The sequence below is a fragment of the Phodopus roborovskii genome, unplaced genomic scaffold (genome assembly GCF_943737965.1).
Source record: "Phodopus roborovskii unplaced genomic scaffold, PHOROB, whole genome shotgun sequence".
NCBI lineage: Eukaryota > Metazoa > Chordata > Mammalia > Rodentia > Cricetidae > Phodopus > Phodopus roborovskii.
In genome coordinates this window covers 11,840,137-11,864,940 of record NW_026125506.1, presented here as the reverse complement: position 1 = coordinate 11,864,940, position 24,804 = coordinate 11,840,137, and the positions used below count along the sequence as shown (strand labels likewise).

At 42.5% G+C, this 24,804-nt stretch overlaps 1 protein-coding gene across 7 annotated transcripts in view; it reads left to right on the top strand.

Moving 5' to 3' along the window:
• Clip1 (CAP-Gly domain containing linker protein 1) overlaps positions 1–24,804 on the top strand; it is a 106,091-nt gene extending 81,287 nt beyond the window's left edge. For all 7 annotated transcript variants that reach the window (XM_051176652.1, XM_051176651.1, XM_051176649.1 and 4 more), the window contains 6 exons: positions 12,337–12,389; positions 18,760–18,877; positions 18,954–19,104; positions 19,633–19,682; positions 22,620–22,744; positions 23,231–24,804. In XM_051176652.1, coding sequence (XP_051032609.1) covers positions 12,337–12,389; positions 18,760–18,877; positions 18,954–19,104; positions 19,633–19,682; positions 22,620–22,744; positions 23,231–23,456 — 723 coding nt within the window. In that variant the 3' untranslated portion in view covers positions 23,457–24,804. The remainder of the gene's footprint in view (positions 1–12,336; positions 12,390–18,759; positions 18,878–18,953; positions 19,105–19,632; positions 19,683–22,619; positions 22,745–23,230) is intronic.

The following is a 24,804-nucleotide window of genomic DNA, read 5'->3' as shown; positions in this document are numbered from 1 at the left end:
ATACATATATAAAATGGTTTACAATCAACCTTATTTTAAAGACGATAAATTAATTTCTCTGACTCTGACTCTTACTATCTTTATGAACCTGTTGTGCTAATAACTTTGTAAAATTATGAATTTTTACTTAGTTAACTTCTAGAGTTAAGTGAGATGTTTGTTTTGTTTTTTGAAGTTTTGGGGATAAAACCTAGATCTTTTTTGCATTAGTCAAGCTATTGGTTGTCTCTGTTAGAAATATAATATAAGTGGACTAGGGGTGTAGGTCAATAATAGAGTGTTGGCCCGGCCTGCCTGAGATCCCATGTCTAGTCTCTAGTACCACAAAAGGAAGAATGGGAGAGAGGTACTGCATTATGGTGTTTCAGACTATTTTTTAACTGTACAAAGGTGTGTTGTATTTGTTTGACTATGTAAAGACATGTTCCTGTTTTATCTTGCCTGCCTAAGGCACCTGATTGGTCTAATAAAAAGTTGGTTGGAGTTATAGGTGGCACTTTGGGCAGAGTCAGTAGGAGGAATTTAGACTCAGGAGAAAAAAGAAAAAGAGACCCAGGGAGAGGCCAGCCAGGCATGGCAGAAGCAGGAAAGTAAGACATAGAAAATGAAAGACAGGTAAAAAGCCGCAAGGCAAACGTAGATGAATAGAAACAGATTAAGTTGAAAGAGCTGGTGGAACAAGCCTGAGCTAAGGTTGAACATTCATAATAGCAAGTCTCCTTGTCTTTATTTGGAACTGGTTAGTGGCCCAAAGAAAAGACCAGCTACATTACAGAGCTATGGTGTTTGACAGAGATGCTATTTTTAAAATATAGAAGTTCAATTGTATTACCATATGTAGTATTTCATTCTAAAATTAAAATGACAAAGACTATTGACAGGGTTAGGTAAATCCTGACCCAGGCCTAGGTTGCTTTACTTAGCAACATTGTTACACACTGGGCATTCACTGAGAAACCTTACCACTGCTTTTGTGGAGTCCTGACCTTCCTCTGAAATGAGGTAGTCTTACAGGTGAGCAAGCGGAGGTCCTAAGTGACCAATAGCTGAGTCTACACCCAGTGGAAAGGAGACGTGAGAAAGTAGCTGTGGCTTGGGACCGTTTTCTCCACTGCTGCCTACTGAGAATGAACCCTCATTACTTACTTAGAAACCACCGTTTTAAAGGCTTAAAACAAAACTGTGAGCCAGGAAAATGGGGTAGGTGGGGTGAAACAGTCCTGCACAAATGTATTTGTAGGCTGGTGTGTTGCTCAGTGCAAAGAGCATCCATCAAACACAAGAGGCTCTGGGTTTGACCCAGCACCAGGGTGTTTGTGGGGGATGCACTCTGAACTCTGCTGCTATATTTATTTCCCTCTTCAAATGTTTATTTGCTTATAAATCCCAAGATACCCCTGAATGTGTCTGCATCCTAAGGTTCTCACTGGATTACTGGGAAGGAAGCTCTACTTCCTCTGGGAAGCCTCCTTTATTTGAGGACTATTTACTTCCTGATTGTCCTTTTCACATTCCCAGGATGAATCATTGTCAGAATTTTCAACTCCTATTCTCAAGAGGCTTCAAGACAAAGCTGCTTATTGAATTAGAGGACTCCCTGCCTCCCTGTGACAGTGGTTGTGTAAAACATTTCCTCTATTCTCTTAAAAAAGAAAGCAGTGAAGTCATACTGAAGCTGGGTACAGTGGTGCATGGTTATGGTCATAGCACCAGGGAAGTGGAGGCAGGAGGATCAGGAGGAGCTCAAGGTCATTTGGTTTGCCTGCCACACATTCAGGAGGTGTGAAGGAGGAATCCTAGCAAAGGGAAGGATTCTGTGCTTACACTTACAGTGCCCTGGAAAGAAGCCTGCTTGGTCAGAAGTAGATTCCCCACCCCTGTCTGCAGCTTGCATTGCTGGTGCAATTAGATCGCTTTCTTCAGCTAAAATGAGGGCTAAAAGGATGGCTCAGCAGTTTAGAGCACTTGTTGCTCTTGCGCAGGTTCAATTCCCAGTGCCCACATCACTATACACAACTCAACTTCCAGAAGATCTGATGCCCTCTTCTAATGGGTACCAGGCACGGGTGTGGTGCAAAGACATGTATGCAGACCACACACTCATACATTTATTCATTAATTATGTGTGTGGATTCACACATGCCACAGTGCCTGTGTAGAGGTCAGAGGACAATTTGTGGGAGTCAGTTACCTTCTGTCATCAGGGTATCAGGCTTAGTGGCAAGTGCCTTTACCTGCTGAGCCATCTTCCAAACCCTGAGGTTCTTTTTTTTTTTTTTTTTTTTTTTTTTTTTTTGGTCTTTCTGGTTTTTTGAGACAGGGTTTCCCTGTGGCTTTGGAGGCTGTCTGGAACTAGCTCTTGTAGACTCTTGTAGATCAGGCTGGTCTCAAACTCACAGAGTGCTGGATTAAGGGCGTACGCCACCATGTCCGGCCAAACCCTAAAGTTCTTTTTTAAGATTTATTTTATGTGTATTGTGCTCTATCTGCATGTACACCTCAATACCAGAAGAGGGCACTAGATCTCATTATAGATGGTTGTGAGCCACCATGTGGTTGCTGGGAATTGAACTCAGGACCTCTGGAAGAGCCAATGCTCTTATCCACTGAGCCATCTCTCCAGCCCACCCTAAAGTTCTTAAGTCTTCTTTTTTGTGTGGGAGTTTTCCTATTAAGTGGGAAGAAACACAACAACTCAGGGTCAATTAGGATTACAAGTGGCCAAAGTGTTTATCTGGCATCAGTATGTAAAATGCATTATCTTTTAAGCTTTTGAAGTTATTGTTATTATTTATGTGTGCATAAAAATAGTATTGTATGAGTATGGATGTGTGTGTGATGGCAAGTGTGCATTCCATGGCACACATATAGAAGTTAGAAGACAATACTGGTTGATTCTTTCCTTCTACCTTTATGAAGACTCCAAGGGTGAAATTCAGGGTTGCCAGACTTGCACAGCAAGCTTTTTCACTTTGAGCCATCTCACCAGCCCTTTGTTGTTTTTGAAAGATGGAATATGTTAGGTAGAACTAAGGGAAATTGTTTTGTTTAGCAGTGACAGTAGGCATGACTTAGAAGTTATGACTGTTAGTGCAACAGCATGGACTGTTTGTGCTCACAGCAAGTTTTCTGCCTGATGCCCTGCATGATTTCTTGTTGTTCCGTATTGGTGCATGTGTGAACATGCATGTGTGTATGCCAGTTCCTGTATTAAACATTTTATAGTGTTCAATTTGGTGACATTTAATTTTATGGTGCCCCTGTTGTGCAGTCACTACCTCTGTCTAGTTCCAGAACAGTTTTAAAACGTTAAGGGGGCTGGCCTGTGGTTGCACACTCCTTTAATCCCAGCACTCAGAAGGCAGGGGCAAGTGGATCTTGGTGAGTTTGAGGCCAGCCTGATCTACAAAGTATAGATCCAGAGTTCCAGGACAGCCAGACCTTAAACACAGAGAAGCCATGTCTCAAAAACCAAACCAAACCAAACCAAACAAAGCTTTAGGGAGAAACTCCATGCCCATTTTAAGCAATCACTCCACATGCCCTTCTCTTAGCCCCTAGAAAATACCAGGGTTTGTCTATTCTGGACATGACATATAATTGAAATCAAATATTGTATGACTTCTTTTTTTTAACGTAATGTTTTCAGGAGTGGGGTTATTATTTTTCATTGCTGAATTTTATTTCCCCTGATAGACATGTGGTGATGATTATTTACCCATTTTTGTTGGATGCTATCATTCTTTCTCCATTCATACCTTTCCCTTGAGGTCTGCAGCCCTGCCTATGGCAGCTGCCTCTAAGTTACCACCTTGGATGTTCTGTGAGCTAGGAACTCCCTTTTCTCCTTGATAGTAGTTCTAAAGCAAGTTCCACACTGAGACCCTAACACCCCGCTTCCCTCCCTCCCTCCTTCTCTCCCTCCTTCCTTCCTTTCTCTCTCTCCTTCCTTCCTTTCTCTCTCTCTTTTTTAAAGACAGGGTTTCTCTATGTGGCCCTGCTGTCCTGTCCTAGAACTCACTGTAGACCAGGCTGCCTTCTGAGTGCTGGGAATAAAGGAGTGTGCCACCACACCTGACCAGATAAACTTTTGATCCCTCTACCTGGGATTTGCTGTGTGCACATTGGAAGCACTCAGACTGAATTCAGGCCATCATACAAATGGAAACTGCACAGAGCATTATTTTCTTTTCATAGAGACTTCTAAAAATAACCAGGTGTGCTCTACAATACAAGAAGGTCCCTCAGGTGGCCCATGCTGAGACAGATATCTGATGAATCATTTGAGATGTCTGTTCTGTCATTTCCTCACTGTATTCTGAGCAAAAAGAGAACGTTTAACTATTTGCAGTAATGTACAGCTTTCAATAGACATGACCACCTGGAGACCACCTTTGAGGTGAATGTCTGCTCTATCATTTACAAACTTCACATGTATTCCATCTTATAAAGACAGCAGGTACACCCAGCTTTCACCATGGAAACAGCAGCTTTTCCCCAGGGGTATTTGCAAAATGAGGCCATGGCTTGATTTTTGGAAACTTGACAAAGATGGGTCAATAGCTATTTTGTAAAAAGTCATTTCTGAGTGAAGTTACAGCAGAGAATATACAAAAACTGGGGTTGACATCTAAATTGATCCATAAGAATTTGCCTGCCTTTTAAGTAGGCCTAAATTCACAGACATGGGTTAGAAAAAGGAAAGCTACTTTTAGCCTGTTTCACATTATTTTGTAACAATAGTGAACAGCAACCATCAGAGTCTTTATCTAGGCTCAGAGAACACTAGAAAATAGGGCTGTTTGAAGCTGGATCACGGGGTCTCTCCCTTTGTTGTCTAATGGTACAAATGGCGATTTAAATATGGCCTGCTGCCGCTGCTGCTTTTGTTTTGTTTGAGACAGGGTCCTGTGTAGCACAGGCTGGCCTCAGCCTTTCTAATGTAGATAAGGACAGCTAGTTGACTTTGAACTTTTAATCTTCCTGTTTCTACCTCCCAAGCAGTCTGGAGACAGCCGTGTGCCACTGCACCAACTAACTAAAACCAAGGCTCCTTGAACTGTCTCCACTTATGATCTCTTTTTGCCTGAGAAATAATTTTAGAGCCCTCAGGTACATAGACATATAAAATAAGTGTACTAACTAAACATTTACTGATAATCACAAATTTATTTTAAAAACAGCTCTTTGAGGTAAATGTAATTTCACCACTTAAAGAAAATTTGTATGCTAATAATAAATGATATTTGATATTGCAGAAGGGAGGGTAGCTTCAACATTATCAGAGTTGATCAGATTTTTACTTTACCTTTACTCGAAACACTTGAGAAGTAGAAGCAGGTGGATCTCTGTAAGTTGAGGCCAGCCTGGTCTTCATAGTAAGTTCTAAGCCAATCAGAGCTTCATAGGAAGACCTTGTCTCAAAACGAACAAATGAGCGATGATTTTATAACTGTCAAAGCTGAGAACAGTGCTTCACATAAATGTTTAATGCAAAATGGCAGAAGTATGTTTAGGGCCATTTCAAAAATGCTGGAAGTTCTGTCCTAATCCAAGTCAAAATTCATTTAATATTTTGCTATTGTGTTTTGTTTTGTTTTTTTAAGAATTGTGTATGATCCGCTCAGGACACCTCAAGACCAGGTTCTCAGCACAGAGGTGATTTATTTGCCCCAAAGGGACAGAGGGCAGGGAATAAAATACAAAGACAGGACATAGAGGACAAGGGAGAGGGTCAGGGATATTTGTCCCTTATGGGACAAAGGACTGCCTGTAATCCAAGCACTGAGAGGCAGAGGTAGGTCCATCTCTATGAATTCCAGGACAATCTGGTCTATATAGTGGGTGCTTGAACTGCAGAGAGAGACCATGTCTGAATAACAACAAAAACAAACAAGCAAAAAAAGTTGAATGGGATGGTGTGCATCTGTAATCCCAGTGCTTATGAAGCAAGATGGGAGGTGGAGACAAGAGACTGGCCCAGAAGCTCCTGGGCCATCTGGTTTCCAGTACACAGTGCAGAAGCAGGAGAGAGCCTGCCCGCCTCAGTACAGTAGAAGGCAAAGACCATCCCCAGCAGTCCTCTGACCTCAGCAGACACATGCCCAAGCACTCACACACACCAACTGTCCATCCTAGTCCCACTCAGCTGATGCTATTCGGAGTCGTCTATAAGTGACAACATTAAGGGATATTTTCCTTTTTTTTTTTTTTTTTTTTTTAATTTTTTTGTTTCTATATAGTATTGTTAAAATCTCTCTCTCTCTCTCTCTCTCTCTCTCTCTCTCTCTCTCTCTCTCTCTCTCTGTCCCTCTCTCTCTCTCGGTTTTTCCAAGGCAGGGTTTCTCTGTGTAACAGCTCTGGCTATGCTGGAACTAACTCACTTTGTAGATTAGACTGGCCTGGAACTCACAAGGATCCCCCTGCCTCTGCCTCCCGAGTACTGGGATTACAGGCTTGAACCACCACAGCCCATCAACATTGAATCTCTTTAAAAGAGTGTGTTAATTATTCTCTGAGAAATAGTAATTCTGTGTGCAGTGTCGTCCCTGAGGCCAGCCACCTGCTCTGTTTTTTTTTTTTTTTTTTTTTTTTTTTTCTCACTTGTCAAGCATTACATTAGGAAAAAGGTCAAGGGACCTGTTCAGATATTCACCGTCTTCCCTGAGCAGACATATTTTAAGTTTCTTGCTTGGGATCTCCCTTTAGACTTCTTCAGTATCCTGCTTACCTCTCTAGCTTTTGAGGCAAGTTTTACAGAGCTATTCCCTGGACCTGACTAGTGCCTCAGATGCGAATGGCTACCAGGGCATTAGGACTGAAGGGATGGTTCTTTTCCACTTTGTCTGTGCAATGAAGGGTGTTTGCCACTGGTTCGAGAATATGGCACAGAGATACTGGATACTGCAGGGAAGTGGCTTTCCTCAGCACCTGGTGCTAAGACTCTGTATGCATGGCATAAAGACCTACTTTGTATGTATTGGCCTCAGTCACTTACAGGCTTTTCATCCTGTGGCCACATAATAGCGTTATTTGGCAGACAGTAATAGCTGTGGGTGTATGTGTTTGAGAATGCTGCCTTGTGTATGTATTCCTATAAACTCAAACAAGCTTTTAAGATATGTTATTTCAGTGCTAGAGTGATGGCTCAGCTGTTAAGAGCACTGTGTGTTCTCCCAGAGGACCCAGGTTCAATTCCCAGCACCTACATGGCAGTTCAAAGCTGTCTGTAACTCCAGTTTCAGGGCTTCTGATACCTTCACACGGACTGACATGAAGGCAAGAAGGCAGGAAGGAAAAAACAAAAAGATACGTTACCTCCTCACGCATCTTTTGAGAGCTTATATAACTGAAATTGGTAACTGAATGTGTATCACTGTTGCAGGCCAGCTTCCCTGGGCCTCAGGGATGAGGGTATATGTGTATACAGTGGTTCTAAATGTAGCCCCTGCCCTCCAGCAGAAGGAAGCTGTCCTACCAGCCTAAGAGTAGCCTTGGCTCACTCTACCAGCATGCTGGAGTTGAGGTAGCCATTCAAATAAGACTGAAATGTCTAGGGTTATTTTTCCTTTCTTTCCTTAGTTTTAAAATTACAATTTATTGCCACTAACCACGTATGAACAGTTTATACCATATGGGTCCCAGTGATTAAATGTCAGAGTTGGCAGCAAGAGCCTTTACCCACTGAGCCATCTTGATGGCTCACAGCCTTTAAATTCTCCACTGATCATCACTGGATGAGGTCCATCCAGTGACTAGGAGAGGATGTGGGCCTGCAGAGGTGGCTCTGCCATTTTGGCAACCCCTGAAAGAGCTGTCTCCTGACCGTGCTCCTAGAAGCTGGTTAGCAGTTCTGCCTTGAGAGGGAGGGGTCCCAGAGCAGCACACCCTCTCTCTGTCGCCCTTTCATCTCTGAAGGCACTTTGTCACAGACAGATCCGCTGGATCTTTCCTTCCCTTTCCCATCTCCATTTGTTCTTCTAAGAGCAGAAGTCTGTCTGTCTGTGTGTGGGAGGCGAGACAAGAAATCCTCAGACACAGAGAATGTGTTTTGTGCTGTCAAGGTAGAGTTGCTATTTTGGACCTCAGAACACTCACTTGGAGAAGAGACTGAAATAGCCCAAATGAACTGGTGGAAAAAAGATTCCGCTTAGACTGTCAGCAGGGAGCTCATCCCGAGAGAAGCTGGGCTTCCAAGTGTGCTACTATCATACTCCCCGAGAGCACAGCATCCTCACGTTCGTTCATTCACTCTGTGTGGTTACTGAGCACCTACTGCATGTGTGTTTTAAATTACAGCAGAAGCAAAACAGAACATGCGTGCCGTGCCCCCGTTACTCGTGTGGCCTTACTGAGCCTGTGAAGTCAGAATTGGTGTTGACCCTGGGCTTGTCTGAGGCGCTCATTTCACCCACGCTTAAATGATGGACTGAAAGTTAAGCAAAGTACTTAGTATGCTTTTTGTCCATTTGTCTCACCTTCCCCACTTCTTATTTGTTCTTGTTTTTTAAAGATTTATTTCGTTTTATTTTATATGTCTATTTTCCTTGAGCATGTGTCTATGCTGCGTGTGCATGCAGTACCATTGGAGGCCAGAGGAGGGCATTGGATCCCCTGGAACTGGAGTTTCAGGCAGTTGTGAGCCACTGTGTGTGCACAGGGAACTGAACCCGGGTTCCCTACAAGAGCAGCCAGTGCTCTTAGCTGCTGAGCTGTCTCTAGCTCCTTCTTTCTGGTTTTTCCAAACAGGGTTTCTCTGTGCACACCAAGGCTGGCCTCGAATTTATGGAGCTCCGCCTGCCTCTGCCTCCCAAATGCTGGGATTAAAGGCGTGCTCTACCACTGCCTGGCCTCTCTCTTGTTTTTGATGTGAGCTCTCGTGGTTTAATAGCCCCAAACTGTGATCATTTGTGTACAGCTTTCATTGCACACTTTTTCTCTCAATAATAACCTTTCAATTTTTTCCCTCCAGTCATCTGTGTTTTCTTTTCAAGCTTTAATTATGACGAATGTCGAGCGTCTGTAGGGGCAGGGACCACCCAGTGCCACGCTTCCGTATCAAACGCCACCAGTGATGGATGAGTCGTGGTTGCTCCTTCCTGTTTCAGTAGTGCTCCACATACCTTCTACAGTTTTAACTGAGTGGTTTTTGTTTTGGAGACAGGGCTTGCTATGCAGTCCAAACTGATCTCAGACTTTCTGTTCTCTGCCTCAGTCTCCTGAGTGTGGAGATTATAGGCCTAGACTACTACACCCAGATACCCTAAATTACTAGATTTGATTTGGCTTTTGATTTTTGAGGCAGGGTCTCTATAAAAACTGGCCTCAAACTCCTAATAGCCATTCCTCTGCCCACTCAGTGACTGCTGGGGTTATAGGTGTATGCCACCATTCCTGATGACCTGATAATTATTTTAAAGTGAATTTAAAATTTTTTTCTTTTCCTTTACATCTTTTGTTTTTGTTTTAGAACTGGTTTATTTTATTGCCCAGGCCAGTCTTGAAATGGGCTCAAATGATCCTCTTGCCCCAGACTCCTGAATGACTGGTACTACAGGCATGCTCCAACATGCCTGGTTTGTGAAAAAAATTAGTCATTATTATTCCATATAAGTTAAATATATATTCTTCATGTGCCATATTGAATATTCTCCAAGGCAGACCAGACCATATGTTAATCTGGCATTTTAAGTCTTCTCCAAGGCAGACCAGACCATATATTAATCTGGCATTTTAAGTCAAGAAAAAGGTTGAATTTTTTCCTCACAACAGGATATCTCTTATGTAGCTTTGGAGTCTGTCCTAGAACTTCCTCTGTAGACCAGGCTGGCCTCGAACTCAGAGATCTGCCTGTCTCTGCTGCCCAAGTGCTGGGATTAAAGGCGTGTGCCACCACTGCCCAGATAAAAGTTGAAATGTTTTAAAGTCTGACTATAGTATTATGAAATTAAAAACTGTAATAAAAGGAAACTAGGGAATTCCAAATAGCTTGTATCCTTATATCTCTGTCTTCTTTGACTGACTTAGCATAATAGCCTAGAAGAGGCACCCATGTTGTTATAAATAGCAGAAATTTTGTTTTGATTTTTAAATTTATTAATTATTTATTGGGACTCTGCCTGTGCCTCTGACTCCTGAGTGCTGGGTCTCTAAAGGTGTATGTCACCATTCAGGCCAGAGCTTGCTTTTCAATGCTCTTCACCAAAAGGAAGCAATAGTCCTTGGAGAAGTGGCTGATTTCAGGGCTAGGGTAGCAGAGTAAGATAGCCTGAAACATGTTTATGAGACAGCAGGAAAGTGTTCAAAGAATAATGAGAATTAGTCAAAAGCATAGCAGACCAAATGTGAACAGATTTGATTATCAAAAGAAATAAGGTGGACGGTGGTAGTGCTCATCTTTAATCCCAGCACTGAGGAGGCAGTGGCAGGCAGGTCTCTGAGTTTGAGGCCAGCCTGGTCTACAGAGTTAGTTCCAGGACAGCCAAGGCTGTTACACAGAGAAACTCTATCTTAAGAAACCAAAACTATAACAACAGCAAAAGATTTTTTCTTTTAAAATATTGTTTCATCTTTTGTGAATGTGTGTGTATGAGTGAGTGAGTGAGTGTGTGTGTGTGTGTGTGTGTGTGTGTGTGTGTGTGTGTGTGTGTGAGTGAACTCTTTCATGAGAACCACATTCTACAGTTCAGCTCTTTTATTTTGTGTGTGTTTTTGTTTTTGTTTTTTTAACTATCTTTCCTTTGCTGGCCTGAAATCCATCAGATAGACCAGGCTGAACTCAAACTCATAGGTGACCCTTCTGCTACTGTGTGTGCTACCACACAGTTTTGTATTTTTGAGACAAGGTTTAATTTTTGTAGCCCAAATAATTCTTTAACTCACAGGAATCCTTCTGCTTCATTCAGACTCCTAAATGCTGGGATTACAGATGTGATCTGTCACATCTTGCTTAATTCTTTAATTATAAAATAGGACTATTATAAAGATATGAAATATTGTAATCTACATATAAATTATAAAATGGACACAATGGCACATACCTCTGATCCTAGCACAGGGACAGGAGGATTATTGTGTGTTTGGGGCGAGAACATGAAACCCTGCCTCAAAAGCAACAAAGGAAAAGACGAAGAAGTGGGAGCGTGTCTCAGCTCCGCATTTTCCATTCCAGATGTTGTCCTTCCTTCCCTTTTCATTTTCATCTTTCACTCTTGGAAACTTTAAAACATAATTCCTATGAATTGTATATACGTGCAGTAAAAGTACGTTTTTTATTATTTTTATTAAGTGTGTTTCTAGGGATTGAATTCAGGTCATCAGGCTTAACCTGCCAGCCCTCCAAACATTTATTAAGGACTCGGAAGCAGAAAGGCTCTAGTGAAAAACTTGGATGATAACCCTTTTAGATTTCATGATAAATGTACTCTCATATTCCCCACACATGCATGCACACTTTGATCTTTTTAAAAGCTGGTCATGGGGGTTTATTTCTGTATAACAGCAGCAAGTGTCTTTATCTGTAGGCGCCTCCCTGGCCCTTGTTTGTGTTATTTTATGGGATAACAGTAACAACAGGATTTTATAACAAAAAGAACTGCAGGGAATTCTTTTGTAACCTGGTTTTGTAGACACAGGCAAGTGTCTTTGCTGGGTGTGTGCTGAATCAGTAGATGAATCACAGGAGCTCTGCAAAGTACAGGTGACCTCTTTCTTGACTTCTGCAAGTTCCTGACACTGACCCCTCTTATCTAAACAAAGCAGCCACAATGCTAATGGTGGAGCTGTCATTCAGTGAACAAACATTTATTGAAAGCTTAACATATACTGTATAGGGCTAGGTGTGGTAACCTTAACCTGTCTATATCCCAGGACTCTGGAGGTGGGAACTGGAGGATTGAGAATTCAAAGCCATTGTTGGCTACATAGCAGATTCTAGGCCAGCCTGGACTACATGTGACTGTGTTTTAAAAGGAGTTGGGTATGGTGGTGCACACCTTCAGTCCTAACAACAGAGAGACAGAGGGAGGGGGATGCAGTCTATATAGTGAGTTCCAGTCCAGCAGGGGTTACATGTTGAGGCCCTGTCTCAATAAAATTGTTATATCCTGTTCAAAGTGCTATGATTTAATATTTCTGATTCTCATGCTTATCAGGGAGGGGTGAGCCATCAGATCATAAGCAATTTTTAAAGTAGTAGCTGCCCTCTTGGTGTGACCTTGCCAGAGTCACTGCTTGAGAGAAGCCGGCAGCACTTGCAGCCCTGGAGTGGGTCGTGGGAAGGAGCCGTGGACCTCTGTGGACTTGCTATCGACTGAACTCTTTGTGTTTGTTTTTCAGCTGGAAGAAGAAAGATCTGTACTCAATAATCAGTTGTTAGAAATGAAAAAGAGGTAGGTTGTCTGTGTGTTTACTGATGTGTGTGTTTGACAAGGAAAGCTTCAGAACGTGCCATGGGTGCTAGCTTGTAGAAAATAGTCAACTACCTATATTCAGAAAATGGCACTGTGGTGTTCGGTGTTTGCAATTGACAAGTTATGAAGATCCATTTGAGCAAGTTTCAGAAATTTAAATTTTTAAGCCATTTTCACTTGCATATCCTCAGAGGTGCACAACTAAATTCAGATTGCCTCATATCAATGGTTTTAGTAATGAACATTATTATAATCGCATATATAATAACCAGTTTAGATAGAACACTGATTTCAATTATGGGAAAGCTTGACTTTTCAATAATAGGTAAAGCTACTTTGTTTCTATTATTCATTATTCTCCATAATATTTTATAACTTCCCAAGCTCCTTTGAGTAGAGGTAAATGTGGGCCATAGACATGAAATATTTAGGTCAGGTGAGGGTAAAATACACCTATAATTCCAGCACTCAGGAGGCTGAGGCTGGAAAATCTTAAGTTTGAATCCAACCTGTTTTACATTGCAAAATCCTCCTTTAAAAACAATAAAATAAAAGCTGGGCTGTGGTAGAGCATGCCTTTAATGCCAACACTTGGGAGGCAGAGGCAGATGGTTCTCTGAGTTCGAGGCCAACCTGGTTTACAGACAGGACAGTCAGGACTATATAATGAGACCCTATACAAATGAATAATTAAAGTAGGGCTTAAGAATATAACTTAGCAATAGAGAGCTTGCTTCTCATTGAGCTCCTGTGTTCATCCCCACACCAAAAACAGACAAACAAAACCACCTGTAATCTTTGGGAGTGAGGGAATCAGTAGTTCAGGGTCGACCTCCAGTACATAGCAAGTTTGAGACCCTGTGCTTTAAAAGAGAAAAAATGAAAAACTGAAGAGAAGCCCAGCCTACCCCGAATTTTCCCAGGCTCTTAGGAACTGCTGTCCTTGTCAGAGCAGAGGTTTCCCTGTCCCACTGATGTCTGACAGATGTGTCTCACCCTTGAGAGTTCAAGGTTTTATTTAGCCTACCAAAACATTTGGATTACACAAAATGGACTGCTGTATTTTAGAGATTGTTGGGCCTTGGTCCAGGGGAAGCCTCTCCTCTCTGGCTTTAATTAAGAAGCACTTAAGATTCACCAGGCAGTGGTTGCATATCCCTCTAATCCCAGTGCTCAGAAGACAGAGGTGAGCACATCTTTGAGTTCAAGGCCAGCCTGGTCTACACAGTCAGCAAGTTCTAGGACAACTAGGGCTATCTAGAGAGACCTGTCTTAAAAAAACCATACATATGTTCACACACATGCACACGCACAAAAAATACTTGGGTTCCTTTGTTGAGTTTCTCCATGGTCTTTACACTCTAGAATGTATCACCTGTGCTTCCACTGGACAGAAAACAATGAGGCTTTGTGCCTGTAGCTTTCTCAAAGGGGGGCAAATGAAAAAAAAATGGGCTGATGTAATATGTAGTCTCTTTACATTTACCCAACATTTTTTAATTCACAAATTCATATACTCTCTAAACATCCCAGTGGAAGATGTGGGGTGTGCTTTTTTTTTTTCATTGATAAAGCAGAAGCCCCCAGCCCAGCACTCTCATGAGTGAAAGGTGCAGGCTTGAGACCTGGAACTTCAGGATTTTGTGTTTTCTTCTCCATGTACCTTGTATTTTACTAATTTTTAAAAGATTGTATACTTCATGAGTTCTTATCATGTGACTGACTAAATTATATGTTTAGCAAAGTGTCTCTCAAAAATTGCTAATTTATACCAGGCCCAGAATCTATTGGGGAGGCTGAGATAAGAGGGTCACAAGTTCAAGGATAGCCCCAAGCAACTTAATGAGATCTGTCTCGAAAAAACACTAGAAGGGCTCCACAGAGTCAGTGATAGGACACTTGCCCACACATGGGAGGGCCGAGTGTTAATCTACCCCCACTAAAAACAAACACTAAAATGACTCCTGCCAATATTGATGAACAAACATAAAGATAATAATTTTTCTGAAGTCAAAAAAGTTATAAAAAATAGTTTCTATATTTAAAATGACTTTCTCTTGTTAATCAACCCTCATGGACAATTGCTTCTATTTTGGAAGACTGGATTTGAATGTATTTTAAAATAGCAACAAGTTACAAATTAGACCCTTAAATGCCTCCCCAATGTCAGCTTGATAAGGATTCCTCTGTGGATATATGCTTGTGACGGCTAACTCTGTCTACTCTGCCAAGAAGACTAAAGATTTTATATGATCCTGTTGTAAATAAATACCTTCCAAAGGCCTAAGGCACTGCAGCACACACACTTCTCTGTTGCAGTCAATAGCCTGTCTGTGGTTTAAACTAGAAGGAAAGGCAGGAGGGTCTTGCAGGACCCCGCCATCAGGTGAAGCAGGCCTGAGGAGTCAGTGTGAGAGCTCCAGACCAGCTGTGTAAGGCCCTGGGTTCCATACAGCATCCCCACCCTAGGAAAAACCTGTGGGATCTGAGGATCTTAAAGCTGCCCTCCCCGGAGAAGTAAATTGAAATTGTAAGCTAAAGGGGGGTGAGGTGGCTCAGTGTGTAAGAGGGCTTGCCGCCAAGCCTGACAGCCTGAGTTTGATCCTGCAGACCCACATGGTAGAAGGAAAGAACTGATTCCAGCAAGTTGTTGTTTGACCTCCGCACCCATGGCGTGCACACCTCCACACATGTACAAAATAAGTGAATGAATGAATGAGTAAATTAATAAATAGAATGAATTATAAACCAAGCATAGTAGACTAAGCCTGCAATCCAAGCACTTGAGAGGTAGATGGCCAACCTGGCTACATGAAACTGTCTTAAAGAGATCAGTAGCATCCTCCTGTATTTGCAGTTGGAAACGTCTTTAAGAACAGGTTCCAGTGTATTGTCTCCTACTTTTAATCCCAGCACTAGGGAGGCAGAGGTAGGAGGATCTTCCTGAGTTCAAGGCCAGCCTTGTTTATGCAGAGAGTTTTAGGTCAGTTAGGGTTACATAGTGACCCTGTCTTAAAACAAAATCAGAAAAGAAGGAAAATCGGATTCTTAGGGATCTGGCTGATAAAGCAGAGTTGTCTGATGGGATTGGAGGCATCTGCTCCTCCTCAGCTGCCCAGGCTGGTGATGCACACTGGGGCGCTGGCTTGGCCCCCTTTTTGCTCTGAGCTTTTTAATGTCAGAGAAGAAACAGCAAAGCCCAAGTTTTAGACATGGGTTTATGGGAGGTCTAAATTCAACTGGTAGTACAGAATGTAAGCCCTTTGAGGAACGCAAGCACTGCCTCCACGTCTGAAGCAGCCTGCGCTGCCCCGGCTCATTCAGCTCCCTGTGGGTTGTAACTGTCTGACTGTCTCCGAGCTTGCGCTACTTACCAATGCTCACCTCATCCTCTCTTTTCCCTTTCCTACTCTTGCTTCCTTTGCTATATCTGTGTGTGTTTCATGGTAAGACTAAAGAAAGTCTATCCACGTTATAATAAATAAATCTCATATATTTTTAGTAAACCAAATTGTTGTATATATTTTTGGCTGCCTTTGTCCCTCTGTGTCTTGCTTTTGTTTTGTAAAATATGCTCAGCAGTGCATACACACACACACACACACACACACACACACTCACACTCAGACACACACATTTCTTTTTGATATTGATATACAGCAAAGAACTTGGGTGCAAATTTAGTTCTCCTTACTGTATTTGCATTTTTCTTCATGTTTCTAATATTTGGTTCTTATTATCTTGCATTTTAAAGCTTGCCCAGTAACACTTTAAGGTATTTGCTTCATTACTGAACTTTATTTCTTAAGTAAGTAGTAAGAGAAGAATCTGAGTGACACATTCCCTTGGACAAGAGTTCCTGGCCCTGAAGCCCTTCTTTCATAATGTGTTATTGTCCCTTCTTGGTATTAGTAGTATGAGGAAACCCTTCTGGCCAACATGGCTTAAACTGTTTACTTCTCATACATTAGTAGTGTTGGCATGGATGGTTTAATTCAGCCCCTCTTGGATTGTACAGAGGAATTAGGGCATAGAAATTGCCTAAGAAGCCATCACTGAAGAACTGTCACAAAGATGAGCTGCCAAGTCTGTGTGCCCTGTCATCTGGTAGACCTCCTGCTTTCTCTCTTCCTCTTTCTTTTTCTTCTTTTAACAGTTGCTGTGTGTTGAGGGGGTGCAGATTCTTAGTCATCAGGCTTGGTGGCAGTGACTTCACCACTGAGCCATCTCTTTCTTCAGCTTGTGTCCTGTGCTTGATTTGTACAGGAAACACCCTGCCTCCATCGAGATTGTATATAGACAGGATAAGCACGGAGTTGGGTTAGTGATCTTTCTGCTGGTTAATGGTGACTGTGCCTCCCCAATACAAAGTGCCCATGGGATCTTAACCAGCTAGGTCTTAGGCATAAGAAAATCTATATCTGTCTTCAGCAAACCCTAGTCCTGCTAATATTTAGTTAAAACATGTTTTAAAAATTCAGATCTGAGTGCTCCTGAAGACAAATGAAGCTCCAGAATTCATTTTTACAATACAACAGAATACCAAATATGTTTCAGAGAAATCCAAGGAGCCCAAGTGTACTTTGGGTAGCACCAGAGCCTTACTTTGCACATTGCAGAAATGCCTGTCCCTTCCTCCACTCCAGAAGCCTCCTTTAACTCTAACACGCCCCATTTTCTAGCACTCACTCAGGACTTGATGTGCCTTCCTTCCCAGTGTTGTTAATTCAGAACCCTTCTGGAAAGTCTCAGATCCGTCTCTTACTACTTATCATTCTGGAGTGTAAAGATGTAAGCCACACAACGAGGTCAATACAACACGTTTATTTCCATCTTTGTGTAGAATTTCAGTTTACCATGAGCCATGAGAATTTTGTACTTCATGTGCCGGATCCCTTGGGTCTCACTAACCAGCCATTCCTCTGCCATCTCTAACTTGGACCTCTGTTTCCTGTTCCCCCAGTTGATTTGAAAACATACTAAATGCCCCTTGCTCCGCATTCACCCACCTCTTCCCATACCACTGGCAGTGGCTCAGTTCCCAGTGAAAACTTGCTGTCCACCGTCTCCACTGATGCAGGGTCTGAGATTGTGTGGCCTGAGCACTAGCCTGAGACACTCTCCTCCTGTTTCATTTACCCTAATGTAATTTGGTGATACACGATTTGTTTATTAAAAATTAAGAACTTTTTATTTAAAAAAAAAAACCAGCTTTAGGTTAATAGAAGTGTTATAAAGGTGGCGTAGCCAGTTCATTTCCCCAGTCAGCTGTCCCACTATGAACGTCACATAGCCACAGTACCAGTACCCAAACCACAAAGTTACCACTACTCAGTTCTCTGCAACTGTCCATCACAGTGAATTTTCTCATCCAGGATCCAAGCCAGGAAATAACATTGCACTCACATGGTCCTGTCTCCTTAGTCTCTTCAGATCTGTGACAGTCCCTCACTAAGTCGTGCCTTTCATGACTTCAGCACGCTTGCATTTCACACATAACCTGAAATACACCTGCACATCTTACATGTATACACTGTACCTGCCGTCCTTTGGGGCTGACTCCCTTGTGTCTTGCCCGGCCTCCATGTGTCCCCCTCATCCTTTCCTCTCTCAACCTGGACTCCACAGTGGACAGTTCCTCCAGAGGCCTTTCCCGCCCTCTAGTGAGCCGACAGAGAACAGGCGGGACTTTGTGAATGGACTCACTTTGATTTTGCCCCTAGCCTTGTGCCTTTCAATTCTAGTCAGCCAATGCCTTCTTCAGACTGGTTGAAAAAATTATCTTTCAGTTTTTGGATAACATTAATCTTTGCTACTGTTTTGGCTCACACAATCTTAAAAACACAACCTCAGAGCTTACTGAAAAATTAACTGAAATTAGTGAGAACCAACTGATATTTCCAGCATCAAACTGCTCTGCATGACATCTGTATAATTGCTTTGCATGTGTATATTTTAATTGTCATTGCTTGGTAATTATTTATTCCAGAAGTAACAATATTCAACGTGGGGTTCTATTTTGCTGTAGTTTTTTTGTGGGGGATAGTGCAACAATTTTTTTAAAAATCTACATCTTCCAACAGTATTAACTTGTCTTTTTGAGTTCAAATGGACACAATGACATGCAGGTTCTGCATGCCTATGCATAGCTAAACCTTTTCTCCCTCGCAGTAAGTAAAATTTACAGGCATAACAGCCTTGATCCCTATGCAACTTCCCTGTTATATCTTTTTTTTTCTTTTTTTTACAATGTTAAATAAAGTTACTCTCAAGTCTGTTCTAGAACAGTTGCTCACTGATCACTCCCCCCATTGACTTCTGGAACTCTCTGAACTCTCTGGTCTTTTAGAGAATCCGAGTACATAAAAGACGCTGATGAAGAAAAAGCCTCTTTGCAGAAATCCATCAGTCTCACCAGTGCCTTACTCACAGAGAAGGACGCCGAGCTGGAGAAGCTGAGGAATGAGGTAAGGTGCTGTGAGGATGGTCCAGCCACCACGTTCTGCCCCTCCTCCCAGCCTGAGCCCAATATCTGTGCTGCAGGTCACGGTGCTCCGGGGAGAGAACGCCTCTGCCAAGTCCCTGCATTCAGTTGTGCAGACACTGGAGTCCGATAAGGTGAAGCTTGAGCTCAAGGTCAAGAACTTGGAGCTTCAGCTCAAGGAGAACAAGAGGCAGCTCAGCAGCTCGTCGGGTAAAAGGGTGCCCTGTGCCTCCTCCTCACCCCGCCCTTCTCCCTTTCCCATACTGTACCTCCTCCAGGGGTCCTCAGCAAAGGTGCCCTTCCAGTGTGCTGCCCCTCCCACCATCCTGCCCCACTATTGAGTCTAACAGGCTAGTCACAAGTATGCTTGGTGCTGAGTCTTCTCATGCCATAACTGTCACAGCACACATAAGGCAGGGACATGTCAGCTGCCATCATACAAGCAATCATGAGGTCTTAAAGTGCAAGGCAGGGAAGGAGAGCAGAGATCACTACGTCCTTAAAAATGAGGTACCAGTACCCCCATAGGTGGTCATCTGGAGAGAGACTCCCTGAAGGGGTGGGGCCAGCATCTGTGAGGCCCAGTATCAGCCATTGAGCAGGCAGGAGCTTTCCCCCATTCTTGGACACACTTGAAAATTAGTATCCTATGGCAGCCCATCAGTGCAGCAACAAGGAGTGGACTTGCAGTGATTTCACGAGCCCCTGACTGTTCTCATTCTTGTTTTTAAATCTAAGGTAATACTGATGCCCAGGCAGAAGAAGATGAGAGAGCCCAGGAGAGTCAGGTAATGCTCCTCCATTGTGCTTCTCTGTCTTCCTGCTCTTCAAAGTCAGCAGATAGCTTGAGAGCTTAATGCATCCCTAGAGACTAAATGCTGCAAGTTTTAAAATGTATCCAGTAAAAAAGTCTTCCAGTTGTGGCTGTTCAGTTTGCCACATCCCTGACACCGCTACCCACATCTTACCTTTGCAAAGATCTTGTTTTTTCTTTTAATGTACAGCTAAATGTGGTTTGTCACAGCACATACCTATAGCTTTAGCACTTGGAAGGCTGAGATGGGATCGTTGGAACCTTTGAGTTTAAGACTAGCCTCAACTCATTGTGACTTAGCAAGTCTCTAACATACACAATCACTCACTCACTCCAATATAAATAACATAATATAATCTCCCCTACTTTAATGTGTTTTTTTTTGTTTTTGTTTTTTGAGACAGGGTTTATCTGTGTAGCCCCAGCTGTCCTGAAACTCGCTCTATAGACCAGGCTGCCCTTGAACTCACAGGGATCTGCCTGCCTCTACCTCCTAAGGGCTGGGATTAAAGATGTGCACCACCACCGCCCAATTTTGTTTTTTTGAGACGGGGATTCATTAGCCCTAATTTGTCTTTTAACTTTTTGGTGCTTCTCCTGTCCCATCTTCCAATTGCTGGACTGCAGCTGGCTCCCTTGATGGTTTTTCTGTTTTGTTTTTTGTTTTTTAATTTATACAGTGTTCTCCCTACAAGTATGCTTGCAGGCCAGAAGAGGGCACCATATCTTTACAGATGGTTGTGAGGCACCATGTGGGTGCTGGGAATTGAACTCAGGGCCTCTAGTAGAGCAGCCAGTGCTCTTAACCCCTGAACCACCTCTCCAGCTCCCTCTTATCCTTTCTTTAGTCATATAGTATCCCCTTGTGTACATGTACCATAATTTAGTCAATTCCCTTTTGGTGGCACTGTGATCCTTCGAAGTGTGTGTGTGTGTGTGTGTGTGTGTGTGTGTGTGTGTGTGTGTGTGTATTATAAACAGTGCTGCAAGGAAACAGCCGTCAGACTCAAACTGACTAGGAATTAGCTTTGTCTCTTAGTGTGTCTCATAGGCATAGTACAGAATTAACATTGTTTTCTCTTCCCTCTCCCCTGTTTCCTTCCTGCTTCCATTTGTTTCTGCTGCTGCTGCCAACACTTTTCTTCCCATCAGCAAATGGTTTGTTTTATGCTTTCTTACTTGTGTGCACATGTACATGTGGCTGTGTGTATGGTTTCCTTGTTCTTGCGATGGAGCTCCTAACCATTTGACTTAGAAGATGCAACTTGAAAGACAGGTGTCAGGGCTGGAGAGATGGCTCAGTGGTTAAAAGCAGCAGTTCCTCTTACAGAGGGCCAGGTTCAGTTCCCAGCACTCACGTGGTGGTCTACAACCATCCTTAACTCCAATCCAGGGAGTCCAGTGACCCCCTCCTGACTTCCACAGTCCACACGTGAAATAAATCTAGAATAAAAAAGAAAGAAAGCCAGGTGTGGTAGTACATCCACATAGTCCCAGCACGCAAGAGGCAGAGACAGGAAGATCTCTGTTAATTTGAGGCTAGCTACAATGTGAGACCCTGTCTTAAAAAAAAAAATAGTAAAGAAAGAAAGTTCAATGCCATCCTCTGCCACAAAATGAATTGGGTTTTGGGTTTTGTCTTGTTTGTTTCAAATAGGGACTAACTTAGATAGACTAGGCTGGCTTCAAAGTAATAGGGGGCAGCCTGCCTCTGCCTCCTGAGTACTGGGATTAGAGGTGTTCATCATTCCCAATTTAAGGCCAGCCTGAGAAACATAACACGAATCTATCTAAAAAAGAAAAGAAGAAAAGGGAGTGTGTGTGTGTGTGTGTGTGTGTGTGTGTGAGAGAGAGAGAGAGAGAGAGAGAGAGAGTATGGTGTGTGTTGAGAGAGAACTTCAATGTTCTCTTTTACTTTGTAAAAGAGGGAAGAATGTTTTGCTTTTGAGCACCTTTGCAAAGTTCAAAAGGACGTGAAAGTGTTCATGCCATGTTACATTCTGATAGTCATTTTGTTGTGCTTGCTGCCCAGCTATTCTTGGAGCAGATACCCTTCCTATACGTCATACATGTCACACTCAGGAGAAAGGGAGCTTGGCCTTCTCTATGAAGCCCTGCTCTATCTTCCCTGAAGATGTCCTGGTGTGCTATCCCATTGCTGAGCAGTCGAGGGACCTGAAGAAACTTCCATGCCACTTTCAAGTCTACATATCAGAAAAGTCTCCAATCAGTTCTAGACTTTACACATGCTTAATGCTTATTGACTGATTGATTGATTGATGAATCCAGGAAATGAACCCAGGGCCTCACACATACCAGGCAGAGCTCTGCCACTGAACTGTATCTTCAGGCCTGGACACACACACACACACACACACACACACACACACACGAAAAATAAACCATGCCTGTGTATTCAGAATGTGAAATTATAACTGTGGACTGTACAAGGTGTTCTGTTTTGCTGAAAAATATCAGTAGCATTTCACCAATCCACAGATTAGCAATTTAAATGTAATGAGTCTGAATGACAGGTGAAGTTTATCCATTCATAGCTTCAGATTCAATGACATGAATTTAAAGTGTTTAAATACACACACACACACACACACAGTTCCTTAGTAGCAAACAACGAGAGATGGAAAAGTTAAGAAAGAAACCTCCTTGTCCCCTTCACCTTCACCTTCATCCCAGTTAGCTGTAGTTGGTCCTGTTCCCTCAGCATGCCTGTTCCTTGGTGAGACTGGGAAGCACAGGCTCTGTAGCAGGCACAGGTGGTCCTGCTGTGACACATGCCTGCAGATGTAGTGTGAGCACATACTTCCCAATTTCTAGACCCCAGCTGTATGTGGAGTAGGCATTTACATACATACCTCACTGCTCTTTTTTTTCTTTCTTTTAAAAAAATCAGATTGATTTCCTGAATTCGGTAATAGTGGATCTTCAAAGAAAGAATCAAGACCTCAAGATGAAGGTGGAGATGATGTCTGAAGCTGCGCTGAATGGCAACGGGGATGACCTGAACAGTTACGACAGGTATGACAGAGCACAGTCCATTAGAAGAGATTTGAGTGTCAGTGATCAGGTTCTCCAGTGGCTGTCAGATAAAAAGAATCGGTTGTGTGTGCCCACTTTGCCAGGACAAACCACCACACATCTGGCAAGAGCGCCAGACCACAGCGGCCCAACCTGCTCACTTGTTTAGATTCTGTTTGCGTGTGTGAATATTTTGCTGACATGTATATATACCACATGTGAGCCTGGTGACCCTGGATGCCAAAAGATGGCATCAGATGCCCTGAGCCATCATGTGGGTGCTGGGAACTCTGTTCTTAACAGCTGAGCCGTCTCTCCAGCCTACAGTGCACATTCTACAAAGCTTTGTCCTGGCTTTCCTGGAAAACCCTAGATGTGGCTGTCTTTAGTCCCTGTGTGCTTTTAAATTTTAAATTCTCTGTGAGTACTGTGACCTCCTGAATGCCTTCTGACCAACTTCTTGATTTCCTATGTTGACATTTGTAGTGATGACCAGGAGAAACAATCCAAGAAGAAACCCCGCCTCTTCTGTGACATTTGTGACTGCTTTGATCTCCACGATACAGAGGACTGCCCCACCCAGGCACAGATGTCAGAAGACCCTCCACATTCTACGCACCACGGCAGCCGGAGCGAGGAGCGGCCATACTGTGAGATCTGTGAGATGTTTGGGCACTGGGCAACCAACTGCAATGACGACGAGACCTTCTGAGGGAGCCTCAAGGGTGGGACTGGGGTTCCTCAGACTCTGACATCTAAGCAGCTTTCCACCAGCATCGTGTGTGCGACTTCAGAAGAACTTGTTATTTTTTGACCCTGTCTAAGAAAATATTTTGATCTTCAGCACATTACCCCCTTACTTCCCCTCATAAGTTAAAATAAATATTTGGTAGGTGGGCTTTCACTTCCATCTTTATTTTCTGGATTTTTAACATTTAAGACATTGCACTGGGTGCCATTACTTTTTTGTTCCTAGAGAAACATCGAGGGACAAGCTGGACCCTGACAATATCTTATTTAAGAAATGTTAAATTATGCCATTATTTCTCACATTTGCACTAAAATATTTCCTGGCTACATATGTATATTTAAGGTTTTTGTTGTTATTGTTGTTGTTACGCTTTAACACTGGAATGAGTTGCAAAAACAAATGTGCCACTTTGCATTTTCATGTACTCATTTAAATACTTTTATTCCTAAATATCCAAGCTCTCTGCACTACCTGCTCTCAGTGGTACCTTTTCCCAGGCTTGACAATACATAGGTGTGATTGTAAGTCATGAAGCAGGTAAAAGGGAGGGGAGAGCCCCAAACTGCTGTGGGGACGTTTATAATCTATATGCTGCACCCATGGGCCCCACAGTGGTGTTTTCTTTATCAGTTTCACATAATTTCAACCTCTATATATTATATGTATATATATATTTTTAAAAATCTATATTTTGGGAAAAAGTATATACAATGTGTCTTCTTTTCAGATTTTTTTACCTTTATGAAAAACAAAACATGTAAAAGGCTCATCAGGATGTAACTGACTAGGCCAGAAGCAGCATCTGTGGCTTCATACCTGTTGTCTTCCTTACCATGTTTCTTAACCAGATGTGAATAGCTGGAAGAACGACCTCCAGCTGTTTGTTTTTGTTTCCCTTCTTTAGCAGATAATCCCAGTAGCGAACTAAGCCACTCTACAACAGCTAAACTAACTGATCTACAGCCCTCCTTTATATGTTTGTGGGTTTTTTTTACTGTATCTTTTAATGAATGTATGATGAGAAATTCAACATTAATAATTTTGAATTTTCTTATCACAAAAAGATAAAACGAAGGACCTCAACATACAAGAGTTTATCACTCTGAGTCTGTCTTCACTTGAATGTTTTTGAGAATATGTAAAAAGGAATTAAATGCACCATCATGCAGCCTGCATGATAAGAACTTCCATTATTGTATATAAGCCTTTGTCATATTTCCCCCTCAAGATTATCCACTGTGCTTGATGAGTGAACATTAAACAAATCTGTTACCAGTTGACATTTTTGGTTAATAAAACTATAGGAATT